Here is an 18,687-nt window from a genome sequence, read left to right as displayed (position 1 = left end):
GTCAGTAAGAGTCAGCTAAGGTCTCACACTACAAAGTTTCCCTGACCTCATTTTGACCTCCTAGACTGGCTAAGGTTCCCCTTTTCTGTGCTCCCATGCTGTACTGGGCATTGCTGTCTCCAGTGCACAGTTATCACACCATACTACAAAGACCTGCCTCTCTCACTGGGCTCCCCATCCCTTCAAGACCGGCACATAGCACTCACTCATGACATGGTTGTTGAATCAATCAATGGCCTTTCTCCCTTCTCTCCCAGTCCTACTTTGTTTCACTCTGGGCACCACCATTCCTTCTCTGTCATTCTGCATTGTTTATGGCTTGTTAGTCATGAATACAAAGCCATTTCCAAGTCTGGCCATTAGTAATGTCTGGAGGTGTTAATAGTAACACTAGCTCACATCTACTGAGCACTTACTATTTGGCTGGCACTGTTCTAAGCACTTTGCATGTTTAAACTCCTTTAAACGTTCCTTTGTTGCCACTTTTTTTCTGCTGGGGACTAACCTTGACATTGTGGGGGAGAGGTGTTCCGGTATAGCCATGGGACTGTAACATGGTTTTATTGTCCTATTATGTGTACGTGTAAGACAGTAAATCCTGCAGTGGAATACAAGTTGACTAAGTCTATCATCACTCAAATATTGGAAGATATGTGGGAAAAAACCACCAACAAAAAGTTTTGATATCCTCATAGTACAATGACATTACAGTTTTATTTTGTTTTTTCTTTATGTGTAGTTTTAAATTACTGTATTATGTTTCAGATAATTAAGCCAGAAGAACAAATTGGGATGGACTGTTGTATTTACATTTCAGTTTACTAGAGGTAGCCTTGAAAGAGTTACAAAAATATGAGAATCAGTGTGGAAAAAAATAAGGGAGGTTTTCAATTTTTTTTTTTTTTTTTTTCAAAAATGATAAATTGGCAAGGAAGACAGATATGGGAAAATCAGTCATGGGAATTTGTCTTTCAGTGACTCCTTTTTGACTGGGAAGAAAAGCTTTTCTTCGATTTAGTTGAGAGCAGTGACAAGGATTATTTTACTTGAGGATGGCAGATTATTTTACCAGCAGCTGGCAGACGAGAAGAATTCCCTGGACAACAAGGAGGGGCAGTATGGTATGGAGGGAACCCGGTTGAGAGGGTCTGGGGTTCAGAGCTCCACGATGCTGCTTACCAGCTCTTAGCCTTCATTACATTACTTACCTTCCTGGAGGTTCAGTTTCCTTATCCATAAAATGGGGGTCAGGTTGCCAAATTTATCAAATAAGAATCTAGGATGTCCAGTTAAAGCTGAATTTCAGATAATTATTTTTTAGTATAAATATGTCCCATGAAATATTTATGCCCCATGCAGTAACTATGTCCATAATGGTACATGGGACATATACTAAAACATTATTTGTTGCTTATCTGAAATTCAAATTTAACTGTGTGTCCTATATTTTTTCTGGCAACCCTAAATGGGGGCAGGGGCAGTGGTGGTGACATGAGTGATTATCTTGTAGGGGTGGTGTGAGGATAAAATAATACCACAGTTAGGTTTTCTCACAGTGTATAGTCTGTGTGTAGTCAACACATGACTCTAAGTAGTGACTGTAACATAACTGTAACTGGTGTATAGTCAAAAACAAATGATATTAGTATAATAGTTATTAATAAAGGTCTTTAAATGACAACTGGTCATACAGGGAGCCTTTGGGGAAAAGTTTCTGACTCTAAACTAAGGGAAGGTAAATTATGATAAGATCTGGGAATGAGATTTAGACTTACACAGTAATAATTTGAGGAAGAGAAAGACTTAGTAAATTAGTTATGTAATTACATAATTAACAACTTGGGAGGTTTTCTTTCAACGTTTATTCCCTAGGGCATCATCTTTAAATTATATTTAGTTTTTGCTAAGTTGACCAGTTTGTGGTTTTAGGTGTTTACTTTCTTTTCTTTTTAAATGTAGGGAAAGCATATTTAACTTCATCTTAAAGAAATTATGTAGCCATATAAAACCGGAGGGTAGGATCTACTGGCAAGGAAAAAAGGGCCTTTACTGCCACCTGGTGGCCGTATTCTTTAACTGCAATGTGCCTAAGTGCGGCTGGAAAGGAAAGCGTTGGAAAATCTGCTAAATCCAGAGAGCGCCAAGGCAGTGTCATGACAGTAAGGGCCGTGAACTACTGTGTCCTTTCCCTCAGTTCCCAATCTCTCACAGCTTGAGCCGTGAGAATTAGCAGCTGCCTTTGAGAGGTGGAGGACAGAAAATGGTGAAGTCCATGCCTTCCTCCTTGGTACCGAGTTTCCAAACCTTAAGTGAAGGAGCCTGAGAGGGGAGAAGCTTCAGGTTGAGTAGACTGTTTTTTTTTTTACTTTTTTGTTTGTTTTAAAAAGCCTCTTATTTAATGGCTCAGAGTGGCTAGAAAATCCGTGGTATTGGTTAGCTTTCGTCTCAAACGCAGGGAGGGACAAGGCAAATCCAGAGAGAGGAGTTGAAAGGACAAAGAAAAAAGAAAAAAAATGCTTTTTACTTGCATTTTGCTGCATGCAGCTCACTCAATAAACATGTTTTAAATGCATAAATATATCATGAGGTAAAAATTGGGGGGAAAGGCAGTGCATTGATTCTGATAGAGGACAGGCAAACTGCATTCCATTTGGACTGCAGTCTCTCACTCCCGCCACCACACACAAACTAAGGTCAAAATCAGGGAGGGAGTCTGGGGTAAAGTTATCAGTAGAGTCAGTTCTAGGAGCCATAATTTTAAAAAGTCTTAAAAAGCCCATAAGTCCATTATAGCAGGGACATAAAGCAGTCCTGGCCTCCGGACCCTGACCCAGCCATGGCAAGCAGGACTGCTTCCTTTTATTCTCCCTTGTGTCCTCATGGGTATTTCCAAGCCCTGCAGGGAAGGATGGAAGCTGGTTCCATCAGTGCCTCTCCCCCAGCTTCTACCCTCCTCTCTCTTCTGTGACCTCTCAGTTTTCCTTCTCTGTACCCCAAATCATGCCTGTCTTAGTCCATCGTCTGTTGCTGTAACAGAATACTACAGACTGGATCATTTATAAAGACAAGAAATGTATTGCTTACAGTTCTGGAGGCTCGGAAGTCCAAGCACATGGTGCTGACATTTGACGAAGGCCTTCTTGCTGCGTCCTCACACGGCAGAGGGCATCACATGGCGAGGGGGCAAGAGCAGGCCTGTCCGCTCAGGTCACTCTAACTCTTCTTATAAAGCTACCAGTCCCACCGTGGGGGCCACACACTCATGACCTTATTTAATCCTAATTACCTCCCAAAGGCCTTACCTCCAAATGTCATCAATATGTGAATTTGGGAATTAAGTTTCCAGCACATGAAATTTGGGGGACACATTCAAACCATAGCAATGCTTAACCTTAGAATACCGCCTGGCATCTGCCCAGGCTTTCACAGCCACTACCTCTGGACATGTTAGGATCTCTATTTACACATAAGGCTTGCCATGGCCATTACACATCTGTGAGTCAGTGTAGGGTCCTGGTGGAAGCCCGGGTCTTAGAGTCCCTCCATTATGCTTGCTACCCTGGCTCTCCACCTTCAATTTTTGGCTTCTTATTTTGAACTATGATGATATTCTTGTTGTTAATTTTTTTTTTTTTTTTTTTTTTTTTAGTATGAAAGTTTTCAAGACGCCTACAAGTGGAAAATGCACTCCTCCCAGCCAAATCAAGCTTTGCCAGATTCCTTACAGCTGTGTGCAGTGAAATGACTAATGAAAGAGCCCTCCGCTGCTGGTGGAACTTTCACATATGGCACTGCTGTGCCACTCAGCAGGACCTGACCCTGGTATTTACATATTGGATGTCACCCCAAAAGCCCCTGACACGGGGGTTTCCGGGATGTAATAAGAATGCCACTCTGGGCTTTGGAAGGTGCACCGTATGCACACCCATACTATAGGGCAGAGATTAGCATTTCAGACCCCCATTCCTCCCTCAACAAGCAAGTGCTTTTCCCCAGGGAGGACGTTCAGATTCATTCATAGATCCATTGGTGCCATGGGCAGCTCAGTAACAGTAGCTCTGCTGCCTACCAGCTGCTGGTGGAGGTGTTGAGAATACCTAGATGAGGAAGTCAGCTGCTGGTGGAGGTGTTGAGAATACCTAGATGAGGAAGTCAGGGCCCCTGCGTGCTTGAGCAGAGCTGGATGCCTGGCATGGCAATGGACACAAACCCTTGGATAATTTCCATCCTTGGCGGTGTGTTCTGTAGCATAGGTGTGAAGCGGGTGCTCTGCGAGCTCGGAAGAGGGGCTCTTAACTTATGGGTGGCCAGGGAAGGCTTCCTGGAGCTCAGATGACTGAGTGGAGTCTTCAACATTAAAAAATAAAAAGTGCTCACCCCCACCCCCAGTTAAAAAGGTAATACACCTAATTGAAATAATTTAAACTTTACAGAAATGGGTTCCTTTAAAGTTCAGAGAGTAAAGAGGAAGTAATAAAGCTCAAATCATAGAATGTCTAATTAACTGCAGCCTGTAACTTTCTTCCTGAAAAGGGAGTGGTGTGTGTGCATGTGTGAGTGTGTGTAGGTGAATCTGTAAAGGATGGAGTAGTACTAAAAAGAGGGAGGTGAAGACGGAGGTGAGATCTCATCTTTGTGCCCTGAACCTCTTTGTTATAATGTCAGGCAAGGAGAGAAATCAATACTCATCCTCTATGGGACTCTGGCTTTTTCAAACTTGGTTTGCCAGGTTTTGGTCCTGGTTGTTGATGGCTTGTAACTTCAGAGTCTCATTGCTGGCCATGCTTCCAAGTGGTTTATTAAGAAGTTTTCCTAAACAAAATTGATCTCTCCCTAAAAAAGTTATAGGTCTAGCTGTGAGATGTTAACAATATTTAGCCTGCTACAATACCAATAAGAGTTCCCATTTACTGAAGACTTTCTTTGTACCAGCTGTGTGCTAAGAGCGTTATATTTGTTACCTCATAACATCAACCCTCACACCAACCTTACGAAGCAGGTATTTCATTATTCCTACATCCCAGATAAGGAAGCTAGGATTATTACTGCTGCACCCACATAGCTGATAATCAGTGGGGCTTGGCCCCAAACCCAGGTCTCTGACTCCTACGTCTATGCTTACGAACGTACCATTTCTGTGCAGTATTTCTCAAACATATTTGGCTACAGGAACATTTTCAAAAGTGAACACTACTTACTTCTTAGTACTGTTATTAGCATTTCATGGAACACAATTTGGGAAATACTGCCCCAGGAAAATACTGCCCTGTCTTTAAAATAGTGATAATAATACAATCTCCATATTGCGATGATTAAAAGACGTTTCAGGAAATGGGTGCTGAGGATACTTACTTTCCACCAGGAATGTGTGTGTGCTTTAAAAATAACATTCGTGGCCGGGCACAGTGGCTCACGCCTGTAATCCCAGCAATTTGTGAGGCCGAGGCAGGTGGATGGCGTGAGTCCAGAAGTTTGAGATCAGCCTGGGCAACATGGTGAAACCCTGTCTCTACTAAAAATACAAAAATTACTCGGGTATGGTGGTGCATGTCTGTGGTCCCAGCAATTCGGGAGGCTGAGGTGGGAGGATCGCTGGAGTCTAGGGCGTGGAGGTTGCAGTGAGCCAAGATGACATCACTGTACTCCGGCCTGGGCAACGGAGTGAGACCTTGTCTCTCTCTAACATCATAATAATAATAATAATAATAATAATAATAGTATAACATTTGTAATTTCCTCAGTGAAAGGAAGCAGTGTTTTGGCCAGGATGATAATGAAGATATTGTTACTGGGCTGGAAGACCCTTGGGCCCTGTGGGGGAGGGCCTTGTAAGCTGCCACTGCCTCCCTTCCACAGGTGCCCCTTTGGTCCCCTTCCCTCCCCTCTGCCCTCTGGTTCTCTCCATCATCCCTCTGTAGTGCTCGTCTTTGTTCAGGATGATGCTCTGTTTGCCTGCCTCTGGGCAGGGGCCTTGCTCTAAACCACGCTGCTGCCTACTCAGGCCAGCCCAGGATGTCTGCTTTGCAAATTTGGACTGTTCTGAGCCCCAGCTGTAGGCCAGGGGTCTGTGACATATTGGGCAGACCACCCACAGCCCAGCTGCTGCCATTGCTCAGCCTACATATTCCCAGAGAGCACATCATCACCCACAACATCTCACCGACAGACCCTGCCTTTAGAGACAATGACCAACCTAGGTGAGCCTGGTTGGCTCTACCTCCCTGGACATTGATTTGGACAGCTCACCGACTCCCAAAGGAGCCAGTCTTTGGGCCTGGTTGGCTCCCAACCTACTCCCTGCCCCATTGGTTTGCTACAGGGGCCCGGCAGTCCCAAATCATGACATTCCTTTTCTTCCATGCACCGGTTTTGCCCAGCTGTCCTTTTTTCTTTCATAATTTCATCAGTCCCACAGATATGCACATTTGGGCAAAAATACTAGGAACAAAACAGACAAACAAAAACAGGCCCTCAACCCAGCTCCTGAAGACCAGTTAGAAAGAGCATTTGCATTCTTCTCAGTAAATATCAAGCACACTAAAAAAGAAAACAAATTATTTCACTTACGTTCTCACTTGCACCTGTGAGGGAGCCATTGTTACTGTCATTTCATGCATGGAAAGGCGGGGGGTCACAGAGGTCAGCTGATTTGCCTAACGTTGCAGAGCTGAAAGCACCAAAGTCAGGACCAGAATAATTATCCAGTGTTTGTCCCTCTGCCAAGTGCTGCCCCTTGGACTTGGGGCCCTCAGGCCATCAAGACTGGGGCCCTTTGCTCCTGGAGGGTCCCAAATTGATAGCGTAAGGCTGGTTCCGATCGAGTCCGACATGCTGCTAGGAACCCTCCGTTTTCTTCCCTTTATTCTCTTCCATCTTCCTTTTCCTAAGACTCATCCCACTGTCCATTCTTCAGAGGCTTCAAGGTGCTCTTTGACTTTTCTCTGTAGCTAGGCTATGGGACTTTTAGGTGTCACCCACCGTCCCACCCACTCACTTGCCTCTTGACAGTGCACCAGCTGAAGCACAACTGTGTGTTGGGGAGATATGTAAGGAGAAATGTGAGATAAATAAAGCGTTAAAGAAATATTGCCCCTAATAAAGCGTTAAAGAAAAATTATCCTGATATCTGTGAAAAACAGCAATGAAGACTATTCAAGACTGTTGCAATAAGAGTCAAGATTATTGCAATAGGTGAGAGGATTGAAACCCAATTATATCAGGGATAAGGGAGGATTTACAGCCAATGAGCAGGGTGGGGGAGTGGATGGAAAATTACCTAGAGGAACTTGATTAGGTGGAGGAAGAGGAGCTTGATTGGATGTTGAGGGTGAGAGAATCTCAGTAAATGGACTTAACAAGATTCATTGCTAAAACTGGGCTCAGCAGGTCAAGGGCAAGGCCTAGTTGAGAAGAGGGCTTAAGGGAATCTGACTAAAGTTTGGTCAAGGAGGGAGTCTTTGTCAGCACTCACAAAGTCATGTGAGAGTCAGGACCCAAACGCAGGACCCAAGGTGCTACGAGGCAGTGATGTGCCAGCCATGGCATGACTGGAGCTTGGAGAGGAGCCAGTGGATCTATCTGGTTTATTCCATTCCCTGGCTTCAGGGCTGACTGGCGGGCAGTCACACTGGCTTCATCTCAGGTTCATTCATTTCTCACTGCTCTGTGATATACCATACTCTTCTTCTACTTCATACTTTGAAGCTTGAATTTCCAGGATTTGATAAGAAAGACTGAAAAGCATAAGCAGACTGAAAAGTGCCAAGGCTTTATCTAGACCTTGGACAAGAACTTCAACCTCATGTTTCTTGTTTGCAATATTGGGGCAATACTTGTTACAGATTGAATCGCATCCCCCAAGAATTCATTTACTGACTTAACCTGCGGTATGACTGTATTTGGAAACAGGGCCTCTAAGAAGGTTAACAGTTAAATGAGATCATAGAAGGTGGGGCCCTAATCTGATAGAACTGGTGTCCTTGTAAGAAGAGGAAGAGATACCAGAGATCTTTTCCTCTGTGCACACACAGAGGAAAGGCCATGCAAAGACGTAGTGAGAAGGTGGCCGTCTGCAAGCTGGGAAGGGAGGTTTTACCAGCAACAACATTTTCTGGCATGTTGACCTTAGACTTCTTGCCTCCAGAACTGTGAGAAAATAAAAGTGTCTGTGGTTTAAGCCGTCCAGTCTGTGGTATTTGTGATGGCAGCCTGAGCACACTAGTACAATACCTATCCTGTGGGTTTATGATGAGAACTAAACATAAGGTAAGTTGAGGACCTAACTGCAATTCACACATGTTGGCTTGTCTCCCTTTCCTCCTGTCATGTGATTTGTGGGGTGTTAAGGGTCTTTTGCCAGCAGACACCTTCCTTGTGACCGACCATATGATGGTGTGAAAAATTCACACGGTAGAAGCATTCTTTTGGATTCAGCTTTGCTTCTCTGTGTTGCAAGGAACAGAACCTTCACAGATTAGTATAAGCTAAAAGGGGGAATTTTCTGAAAGCATGTTATTATCAGTTAGGATTCCTGGTTTCAAGCCGTGTACATGAATTGGCTGGTTTAGGCCAAAAAGGAACTATTGAAAGGATATAGACTGGGGTACAGGATTGGAGGGAAGGATGGAGGATCAGATGTGGAGCCTGCCAGCAAAAGGGCCAAACATCACACCTTAGAATGGGGGGTGGGGACTGCAAGGCTGTGCTGCTGGGCGCCGGCTGCTGCTGCTCGCTCCTCTGACCCCGTGAACACCGGCCTGCTCTGACATTGCTGGGCTAGACTCTTCTGTGACCAAGTCCTCCACACCCATGTGCCCTGTGGTCTCTGTGGTTCTGGAGCGCTGCTGTCTCCTTGGCTGAGCTTAGATCATGAACACTGGCATTTTCAGCACAGAGTGGGAGGCAACTCTGCCTCCTTTCAAGATTCATAAGGCGGGGAACTTCCCCAAACAATTAAAAGCAGGCTCAAAATGCCAGATGGTCAAAAAGAATAACAAATTCCCCCACAGATACAGGGAAACCTTTCAGAGCCCCCACATAGGAAGTGCAGCTTCACTCATAGGAGTGAGAACAAAGAATTGGAAAGCCGACGGCTGGTCACTGCATCTGTCTGCCCCTGTCTCTCTGTCTCTGTGTCTGTCTTTCTCTCTGTCCTGTGTTTTCCAGCTCCACTTGCTGAAGGTAAGGCCCACCTCTGTCCTGACCGTAAGAAGTTAGCTGTCTCCCTTAGAACATCTTTTTCCTCATCTTCTGCAAATGCTTCTCAATTCTCCTTGGAGATCCCCTCCTCTGTCTGTTTTTGGTCTGGGTGGGCTCCATTCTCAGCCCTTGGGATGGGCCATAGGGCCCCGTCCGAAACCAATCAGCACACTGTATGCCCTTGGCTGCAGGAGTGAGCATGTGACCTAAAACAGCCTGGATTTTCCCCCCCTCTTTTTTATTGAACTCTAACTTACCTGTTGCAAAGTGCACAAAGTGTACACCTCAATTTTACATAAAATCCATTGTATACACCTGTGGAATCATTACTGAGACTGAGATACTGGTCATTTCCATCAGTCCAGCAACTAACTCCCCTTGTAGTCCTTCTCTGTAATACTCCACTCGAAGATAATCACTATTCCAACTTCAGTTCCCGTTAATGGAAATTTTACCCATTTTTGAATTCTGTGTGAATGGAATAATATGTAATCTTTGGCGGCTGGCTGTTGGTCTTTCTCTTATTGACTTACGGCAATTCTTTATTTTGGATATGAGTCCTTTGCTAAATATATATTGCAAATATGTTTTCTTAGCCCATAGTTGCATTTTGACTCTCTTAAGGATGTCTTTTTAGGAATATTAGTTCAAATTGTTAGTCTTGTCTACGGTTAATGCTTTTAATTTGTTCTATTTAGAAATAGAAAATCTTTTAATGCTTTTCATTTGATCTATTTAGAAAATCTTTGCACACTCTGAGATCATGCGCAAGTTACTTTGAGGGACGGAGAAGTAAAATGTTTTTGTTGCATTTGAGATTGTGAGGCAGTGAGGTTGAGCCAGAAATGGAGACAGAAAACAGAAAAACTTGCAGGGCTGGCCTTGAGATGGGGCACTGTCACCAGGGGAGTCTGAGCTTTGCAGGAACTGTCTGTTTGCTGTAGTTATGGCTGAAATCAGAGGCAGGTCAAATGGATGAGACGTGGGGCAGTTGACCTCAGAAGAGATTCCTTTAACTAGTTCCTTTTTTTTTTTTCTTGAGATGGAGTCTCGCTCTATTGCCAGGCTGGAGTGCAATGGCACCATCTTGGCTCACTGCAACCTCCACCTCCCGGGTTCAAGCAATTCTCCTGCCTTAGCCTCCCGAGTAACTGGGATTACAGGCGCCCGCCACCACGCCTGGTTACTTTTTTACATCTTTAATAGAGACAGGGTTTCACCATGTTGGCCAGGCTGGTCTTGAACTCCTGACTTCATGGTTTGCCCGCCTCGGCTTCCCAAAGTGCTGGGATTACAGGCGTGAGCCACCATGCCCGGCCAACTATTTCCTTTTTAAAAAATTTTTATTTTTATTTTTTGAGAGAGTCTCGCTCTTTGGCCAGGCTGGAGTGCAGTGGTGTGATCTTGGCTCACTGCAACCTCTGCCTCCAGAGTTCAAGTGATTCTCATGCTTCAGCCTCCCGAGTAGCTGGGATTACAGGTGTGTGCCACCATGCCTAGCTAAATTTTTGTATTTTTAGTAGAGATGGAGTTTTGCCATGTTGGCCAGGCTGGTCTCAGAATCCTGGCCTCAAGTGATCTGCCCACCTCAGCCTCCCAAAGTTCTGGGAATACAGGAGTGAGCCACTGCATTCAGCCTATTTCTTGATCGAACATTTTATTGAGCTCTTATGCTGCAGGATGACATCCTCATGGAATTTATATTCTAGAGGATTTTAGAGATTATTTGAAAATACCTTCTTATAGTCCAGATGAGGAAGCCAAGGTGAAGACATGAAAAATAATTTGCTTGACATCACAGAGCTAGGGTAGAAGCACAGTTAAACCAGAACCACAGCTGGAACCCAGGTCTCCTGGATTGAACTGTCCCCGCCCCTGCCCCTGCCCGTGCACCAGTCCAGCAAAGAAAGACCTGAGGGGTGCTGGTGATGAGTGATGGCTGCTCTGCCTCAGGCTGAAGATAGAAGCAGCCTGTCTCAGGTGGGTGGAAATTTTCCTTTCTTCCTTTACCACGGGCAAAGTGATATGCCCTGGTCCGCAGCAACAGAGACTTCAGGAAGCCCACACACGTCAAGCGGCCAAAGCGGACCCAGTGTCAGCAGGGGGAAATCAGAGGGACTTCCCCCAAGTCTTTCCTGTCAAAGAAAGAAACATGAGAGACCTTCACAAAGGTGAAAACAACACATTAAGGACTAGTCCAGACTGGGTACATGTCTCCCCAGTGCGGCTGCTACCCCTTGGGTTTTACCCCAGGACACTGGGTTCTGTCCTGTCATGGTAGTTCAGTGCTGGAAAGCTGGGGTTTAAAGCTGTGCACACAACATCAAGCAAGTCCTAGGCCAAAGTTCAGTCCAAGGAGCACCAGGGTCTTCTTCTTGGCAGCAGGTAGGAAATGATGGACACTGGGTGATAACCTGGAGGCCAGTGACATGGTGAGACCACTTCTGACTCCCCCATTTCCCATCTCTTCCCTCACATCTGCACCACATGGGCTCACTGAGACACGCGCACAACTGTTAAGGTACCACTGGGGGCTTCCTATGACCAAGTCCCTTTAAATAAACATCTTTTGAATGTTCCCTCCCATTGTGAGAGGAAGGCGGTAATAAGGTGGTAGTAAAATAGAATCTTGACACCCATTTACGAATTTTATGTGAGAGAAGAACGGGGGAGTTGATGAGTAAGTGTATGGAGAGCCAGTGAGTGAGTGAATGTATATATATATATATATTTACTTTTCTGGGCCCCAGTAACCTTCTCCCTTGAATTCCTGTTGAAGCGCAAATTTAGAGCTTCTTTGTAGGTTAGTCTGGTGATTCACTGTTGGTTTGTGGGTGTCAGACATGCAGCTGTGACAGCTGTCATCATCTTCTGTTTATGCTGGATTGTGGATTTCTTAAGACCGAGGCCTGAGCCTTTTTTTGTTTTTTATTTTTAAATTGAGGCAGTGTCACACTCTGTCACCCAGCCTGGAGTGCAGTGGTACAATCATGGCTTACTGTAGCCTCAACCTCCAAGGCTCAAGTGATCTTCCCGCCTCATTTTTTGATTCTTTGTGGAGATGAGGTCTCATTATGTTGCCCAGGCTGGTCTCAAACTCCTGGGCTCAAGTGATCCACCCACCCTGGCCTTCCAAAGTGCTGGGATTACAGGCATGAGCCACTGCGCCTGTGTTTTTTGTTTTTGTTTTTGTTTTTTTTTAAATTTAAGTTTATGATTTATTGCAGTACAGTATGTCTATAGAAAAGAGTACAAACCCTGAGTACAGCAGGAGGGTGTACATGTGCATGAAGGACATACACCCATGCACTCAGAGCCTAGATCAGGAAGCATGGAGAGCTGCGGGAGCTCCTCAGGGCTTGCTGCCAGCCACCACTTCCCCTTCATCCTCCTGCCAGCGTAACCACTGCCTGCACTTCTCACACTGTAGATTAGCTTTGCATGTGGGAGTCATATTTTTATGCCAGAAAAAAATACTTGATTTTTAAGAAACCTTATGAATCACTAAAAGCAAATGTCCTTCAGGGAATACACAATAGTTTGGTTATAAATTCTGTAGTCTTGGGCCTTACCTAAAAAAGTTTGATGACTGTCAAATTAATTTTTTCTTCTTATTTTGAAATAATTTCAATCTTAAAGAAAACTGGCAAGAAAAGTATAATGACTTTTTCCCTGAACTGTTGGACAGGAAATTATTGGCGTGATGCCACATCACTTTAATATTTGAGTGTATCATTCCTGGACCCAAGGACATTCTTCTATATAATAATACAACTATCAAAGCTATAAAAGTATTAATAACATTAATACCTTACTAACATCCAATCTGCAGACACCATTCAAGTTTCCCCAGCTGTCCCAATAAATGTGATTATCGCGGAAGTCCAGGATTGAGCCCTGCATTTGGTGGTTGCGTCTCATTGACCCTCTTCAAAGTGGGGGATTCCTCAGTCTTTCCTTGATTCCGTGACCTTCACATTTTAGTAGATTACAGTTATCTGGTGGAATGCTCCTTAATTTGAGTGTGTCTCATATTTCCTCAGAATTGGATGTAGGTAATGCTTGTCAATTTTGGTAGGAATAGCAGAGAAGTGATGCTGTGTATGGTCTTCTCATTGCATCCTATAGGTGGTGCACAATTTCAGTTTGTGTTATTAATGGTGATGTTCACTTTGATCACTGAATTAAGAGGTGTCTGCCTGTCCTCTTTACTGTAAATTATTCTTATTTTTTAAAATTAGTATTTTGGAAGGTACTTTGAGACTATTTAAATATCCCATTCGGGCCGGGTGCAGTGGCTCATCCCTGTAATCCCAACTCTGTGAGGCTGAGGAGGGTGGGTCACTTGAGGCCAGGAGTTTTTGTTTGTTTGTTTTTTTTTTTTTGAGACAGAGTCTCGCTCTGTTGCCCAGGCTGGAGTGCAGTGGCTGGATCTCAGCTCACTACAAGCTCCGCCTCCCGGGTTCACGCCATTCTCCTGCCTCAGCCTCCCGAGTAGCTGGGACTACAGATGCCCGCCACCTCGCCCGGCTAGTTTTTTGTATTTTTTAGTAGAGACGGGGTTTCACCGGGTTAGCCAGGATGGTCTTGATCTCCTGACCTCGTGATCTGCCCGTCTCGGCCTCCCAAAGTGCTGGGATTACAGGCTTGAGCCACCGTGCCCTGCCAAGGCCAGGAGTTTGAGACCAGCCTGGGAAACATGGGGAAACCCCCCCATTTCTACTAAAAATACAAAATTTAGCCAGGCATGATGGTACATGCCTGTAGTCCCAGCTACTCCGGAGGCTAAGGTGGGAGAATCATCTGGGCCTGGGAAGTTGAGGCTGCAGTGATTGAGCCACTGCACTCCAGCCTGGGTGACAGGAGTGAGACCCTGTCTCAAAAGAAAAAAAAAAAAACCCATTCTGCATCAAATGTTCACCCATCAGTTTTAGCATCCATTGATATTTCTTGTCTGAAACATTATTATGATGATTGCCAAGCAGTGATTTTTTAATTTAATTATCCATTCTGCATTTAATTAGTTGGCATTCTACTATAAGAAAAAGCTTACTTTCTTTCTTATTAATGAATCAATTATTTATATTAGTATGGACCCATAGAAGCTTATTTTATCTATTGGGTTCTAATCTGTTTTCATCAAATTGTTCCCAATTTGGCCAGTGTCCCTATCATTCTTTGTACATTTCCTTGCCTTCTGGAACAACAAGATATTCCAAACTCATCTTGTAATTTTCCTGCCATTTCTCCTGAGAGGCCTGGCTCCTTTTCATGGAAAATGGTATTTAGAAGTTGTCTTAGTCTGTTTGGGTTGCTATAACAAATGCCATAGACTGGTTAGCTTATAAACAACAGAAGTGTATTTTCCACAGATCTGGAGGCTGGTAAGTTCAAGATCAGGGTGCCAGCATGGTTGGGGTCTGGTGAGGGTTTGCCTGTGAGATGCGGATTGCCAACTTTCTGGCTGTGTAAGGGGCAAGGCAGCTCTCTGAGCCCCTTCTGTAAGGGCATGAATATCATACCTGGACCTCTGCCCTCATGACCTAATCACCTCCCAAAGGCCCCACCTCCTAATACCATCACTCTGGGGGTTAGGATTTAAATATATGAATTTTGTAGGGGATAAAAAGTGTCAAACCATAGAAGAAATCAAAATGTGGATGATAGTAGCTATGTTCATTGCTATTGGAATGTCTCTGCTCCCAGGCGCTCAGTGTATAGAGCTAGGACACACACACACACACACACACACACACACACACACACACACACACATATCTAGTTTTATATCTGTATATACAGGAAAGCATGAATTCATGCTGATATTGTTGATTTTAATCTAACAGCAGCACAGATTCATTCTAGTTTTCACTTTCCAGATTTGTACCTTTTTTTTTTTTTTTTTTTTTTTTTTTTTTTAGGCAGAGTCTTGCTCTGTCACCCAGGCTGGAGTGCAGTGGCGTGATCTCAGCTCATTGCAACCTCCACTTCCTGGGCTCAAGCGATTATTCTACCTCAGCCTCCTGAGTAGCTGGGATTACGGGTGTGTGCTACCACACCTGATACATTGTTATACTTTTCATGGAGACGGGGTTTCGCCATATTGCCCAGGGTGGTCTCAAGTGATTCGCCCACCTCGACCTCCCAAAGTGCTGGGATTATAGGTGTGAGCCACCGCGCCTGGCCAGATTTGTAACTTCTTTTACTCACTGTGAGAAGCTGGTTACCTTGATCTACCCTCAGGCTCCGACACTCCACACGGACTGTGCTAATATCCTCATCATCCTTTCTGGGCCTCAACACCCCATGCCAGGCTGTTTGGTCTGCTTTGCTCCCCTCCCACACCACCTGGCTCCCCAGTGGCCACCGCCTTTGCTCCCTGCACAGCCATCAGCCTTACTCCACTCAGGCGCCAGCAGTCCACACTGAGTGATGGAGTCACCCTCCTCATCCTGCTGCTGCTGTAACTTCCTGCCTTGCCATTGCTACTATCTCTCCATCCCCGCAACCAGATCCCCTCCTCGCCCTGCTCAGAACCCAATACTCCCCAACAGACTGCTGTCACTGTTCACTTTCACCCCCCGGCCACAGGCTCTCCATTCGGAAGCTCTCCATAGTTACCTCTCAGGATTCCCACACTTGGGAATTCCACCCCCCAGGTCCCAGCTACCTTGATCAGCTCCTTCGAGTAACGTTTGGACCGACTCATTCAGGACAGGAGGCAGGAAGACAGAGACTGTCGCAGGGCAGTCGCCCCACTGGGCACAACAGACACAGAGCCCAGGGCCCAGGGTACTTTTAGGGTCAACGTTTTAATATTAATTGCTTTTAAATTCTGAAGAAATAATGAATATAATAATTAAGAACATAACAAATGAATCCAGCCTGAATTATATTTAAGACAATGTAAAATAAAAATTTTAATGTTTTTAATGGGAAGAAAGGGTCCATGAAGGCAAAAGAGCCTAGGACCCATGGAAGTTATAATGCAACCCCGTAGTGTCTTCATTAGCTCTGTAGGCCAAATTCCTTGTAGAGTTCCTGGAACATAGTAGGTATTTAATACTGCTTGTGAAATAAGTAAATAAATAAGTGGTCAAGCACTGGGGCTTATATCTCTTGTTTCTCCTGTGGCAGACAAGAATAGAGTACAGTAAATGATAATTAATGATGACCTGTTTACTTGAATGAGTGCTTTTTTCCCCCTAGTAGTTCAGAGCTATCCATATATTTATTCATTCATTCAAATATTTATTGAGTGCCTACTATATGCCAAAGCCCTGCTTCCTTTGAGCGTGTTTGTGTGACATTGCAGAATGTCTACCTCAGTTTTGGGAAAGCAGGGTGTGTCTACAAGAATATAGCCTTGAACTAACTTGCCAGTGTAGAAACTGATCTGAGCCCACCCTCCTTACCAGAGGACTCAAATGCACAGGGCCCACAGGGGAGAAGTGGGTTGAGATCAAACTCTAGATTCAATAACACACAACCACATGCCATGCAGCCTCTTCTGTCCTGTTGAGATGAGCTAACTCCATATTTCACAGTATGAGTCACAGTTGAAAATGCCTACAACATCATAACTGGTTTAGTTCCTAGTTCTGTCAATTGCTTTTTAAACAATAATAAAATCAAATCCAATGCTCATGCTGGAAATTTGGATTTATCAATGAGGTACAATGTGAGATGCATGAGATGTTTGGGGACAGAATTGTTTACCATCTACTCTTTTTATGTGATCTTTGAAAACTTGACAACTTCATTGTTCTAATCTTATTTAATTTAAATGAGTTGTACATAATTCAGACAGTGAATAAAGCTAAATTTACCTTGGTACTATGGAAAGGCACCTGGCAAAGCACATTAGTAATGTGTGTATACATGATCGTATAAGGAATGTTTGACATACTTAAAGCAACATCCCACTTTCAAGTGCCCTCAGATATCTTGGCACAGTGATTTCCATATGAGCCCTTAATAGGTGCTGGCTCAGGGACTGGTAAACTGTGACCTGTGGGCCAATTCTAGCCTGCTGCCTGTTTATGTGGCCTGTGAACTAAGAATAGTTTTTACACTTTTAAGTGGTTGAAAAATAAAAGCCAAATATGTTGTGATATGTGAAGATTATGTTAGATTTGAGTTGCAGTGCCTGTAAATAAAATTTTACTGGACCCCAGCTATACCCGTTTTGTGCATTAGTGTGGCTGCTTTTGTCTTATGAAGGCAGAGTTGAGTAGTTCCAATGGAAACCATGTGGCCCACAAAGTCGAACATATTTGCAGTCTGGCCCTTTACCTTGGGACTTGCTGTTGCCTGTTTAGGTACTTGGAATACGTCAGTGAGCAACACAGAGAGAAATCTCTGCCCACAGGAAACTGACATTTAATAGGGGAAGATAGGCAATGAACATAAGTAAATTGTACATAGCATGTTAGAATGTGATAAATGTGATGGAAAAAAATAGAGCAGAATAAAATGGATAGGGGTTTTGGGGAAAGAAGGAAGATGTTATAATAAGAGGGCAGTCAGCGCTGGGCAGGGTGGCTCACACTTGTAATCCCAGCACTTAGGAAGGCCGAGGCAGGTGGACCACTTGAGGTCAGGAGTTTGAGACCAGCTTGGCCAACATGGTGAAACCCCATCTCTACTAAAAATACAAAAGTTAGCCGGGCGTGGTGGTGCACGCCTGTAATCCCAGCTTCTCGGGAGGCTGAGGCAGGAGAATTGCTTGAACCTGGGAGGTCAAGGTTGGAGTGAGCTGAGATTGCGCCATTGCACTCCAGCCTGGTGACAGAGCAAGTCTCTGTCTCAAAAAAAAAAAAAAAAAAAGGCAGTCAGGGATGGCCTCATTGTAAAGGTGACATTTCAGCAAAGACTTGAAGTAGGTGAGGGCATTGAAATAGGTGGGTGTCTGGGAAAAGCATCCCAAGCAGAGGAATAATTACAGTTCCTTATAGCGATGTTGTGTGGATTGACAAAATGATACATCTAACTAAGACTAGTACCTGGTACATGGTAAGTTCTAAAAAAAATAGTTATTTGTCTTAGCACAGCTGGCTGTAGGTGCTACTTCCCTCTCTGCAGCAGGTTGCTGCTCTGAGTTACTCCCTGTGGGTGATTCCATGGGGGGTCCTGATGTCTTAGCTTTATGTGTCCCAGGATTAGCTATCATCCCTGGGACTTAGCTCTCAGGGACAGAGTTGTCCCTAGAGAACCATGGTCCCATAAGATATCATATCTGTGGTCTGCATAGTTACAAAATACAGATTCCAAGAGTTTGTCACCACATGCAAGGCAAAGGGACTTGCCCCATTATCACACAATGAGTCAGCAATGGAGCTTCCATGTCCAGTGCTCTACGCTCTTGGACTGCATTCCACGCTCTGCAATGAGCCTGTCCTTATATATCTTATTTCCTCCAATAGATTTTCAGGTCCCTTTGTGCTGGTATCATGTCTTATTCATTTATATTTCCCCCTTCAAACAAAC

At 44.4% G+C, this 18,687-nt stretch overlaps 1 protein-coding gene and 1 pseudogene across 10 annotated transcripts in view; both read left to right on the top strand.

Moving 5' to 3' along the window:
• Positions 1–18,687, top strand: part of TNFSF4 (TNF superfamily member 4) — a 277,633-nt gene that overhangs the window by 51,255 nt on the left and 207,691 nt on the right. For 9 of the 10 annotated variants that reach the window (XR_010580561.1, XM_005540016.5, XM_074014756.1 and 6 more), the window contains one exon: positions 3,650–3,822. The exons of the other annotated variant lie outside the window; for it this stretch is intronic. Coding sequence is in view for 6 of the 9 variants with exons in the window: in XM_005540016.5 (XP_005540073.1) it covers positions 3,742–3,822 (81 nt within the window). In the remaining 3 variants the exon portion in view is untranslated. The remainder of the gene's footprint in view (positions 1–3,649; positions 3,823–18,687) is intronic. 10 annotated transcript variants of the gene reach the window in all.
• Positions 1–18,687, top strand: part of LOC107128902 (T-complex protein 1 subunit alpha pseudogene) — a 96,865-nt pseudogene that overhangs the window by 51,255 nt on the left and 26,923 nt on the right.

Source organism: Macaca fascicularis, chromosome 1 (genome assembly GCF_037993035.2).
Source record: "Macaca fascicularis isolate 582-1 chromosome 1, T2T-MFA8v1.1".
In the NCBI taxonomy this organism is placed as follows: domain Eukaryota; kingdom Metazoa; phylum Chordata; class Mammalia; order Primates; family Cercopithecidae; genus Macaca; species Macaca fascicularis.
Note: the sequence above shows the minus strand (reverse complement) of the source record. Positions and strands in the feature narration are given on the sequence as shown.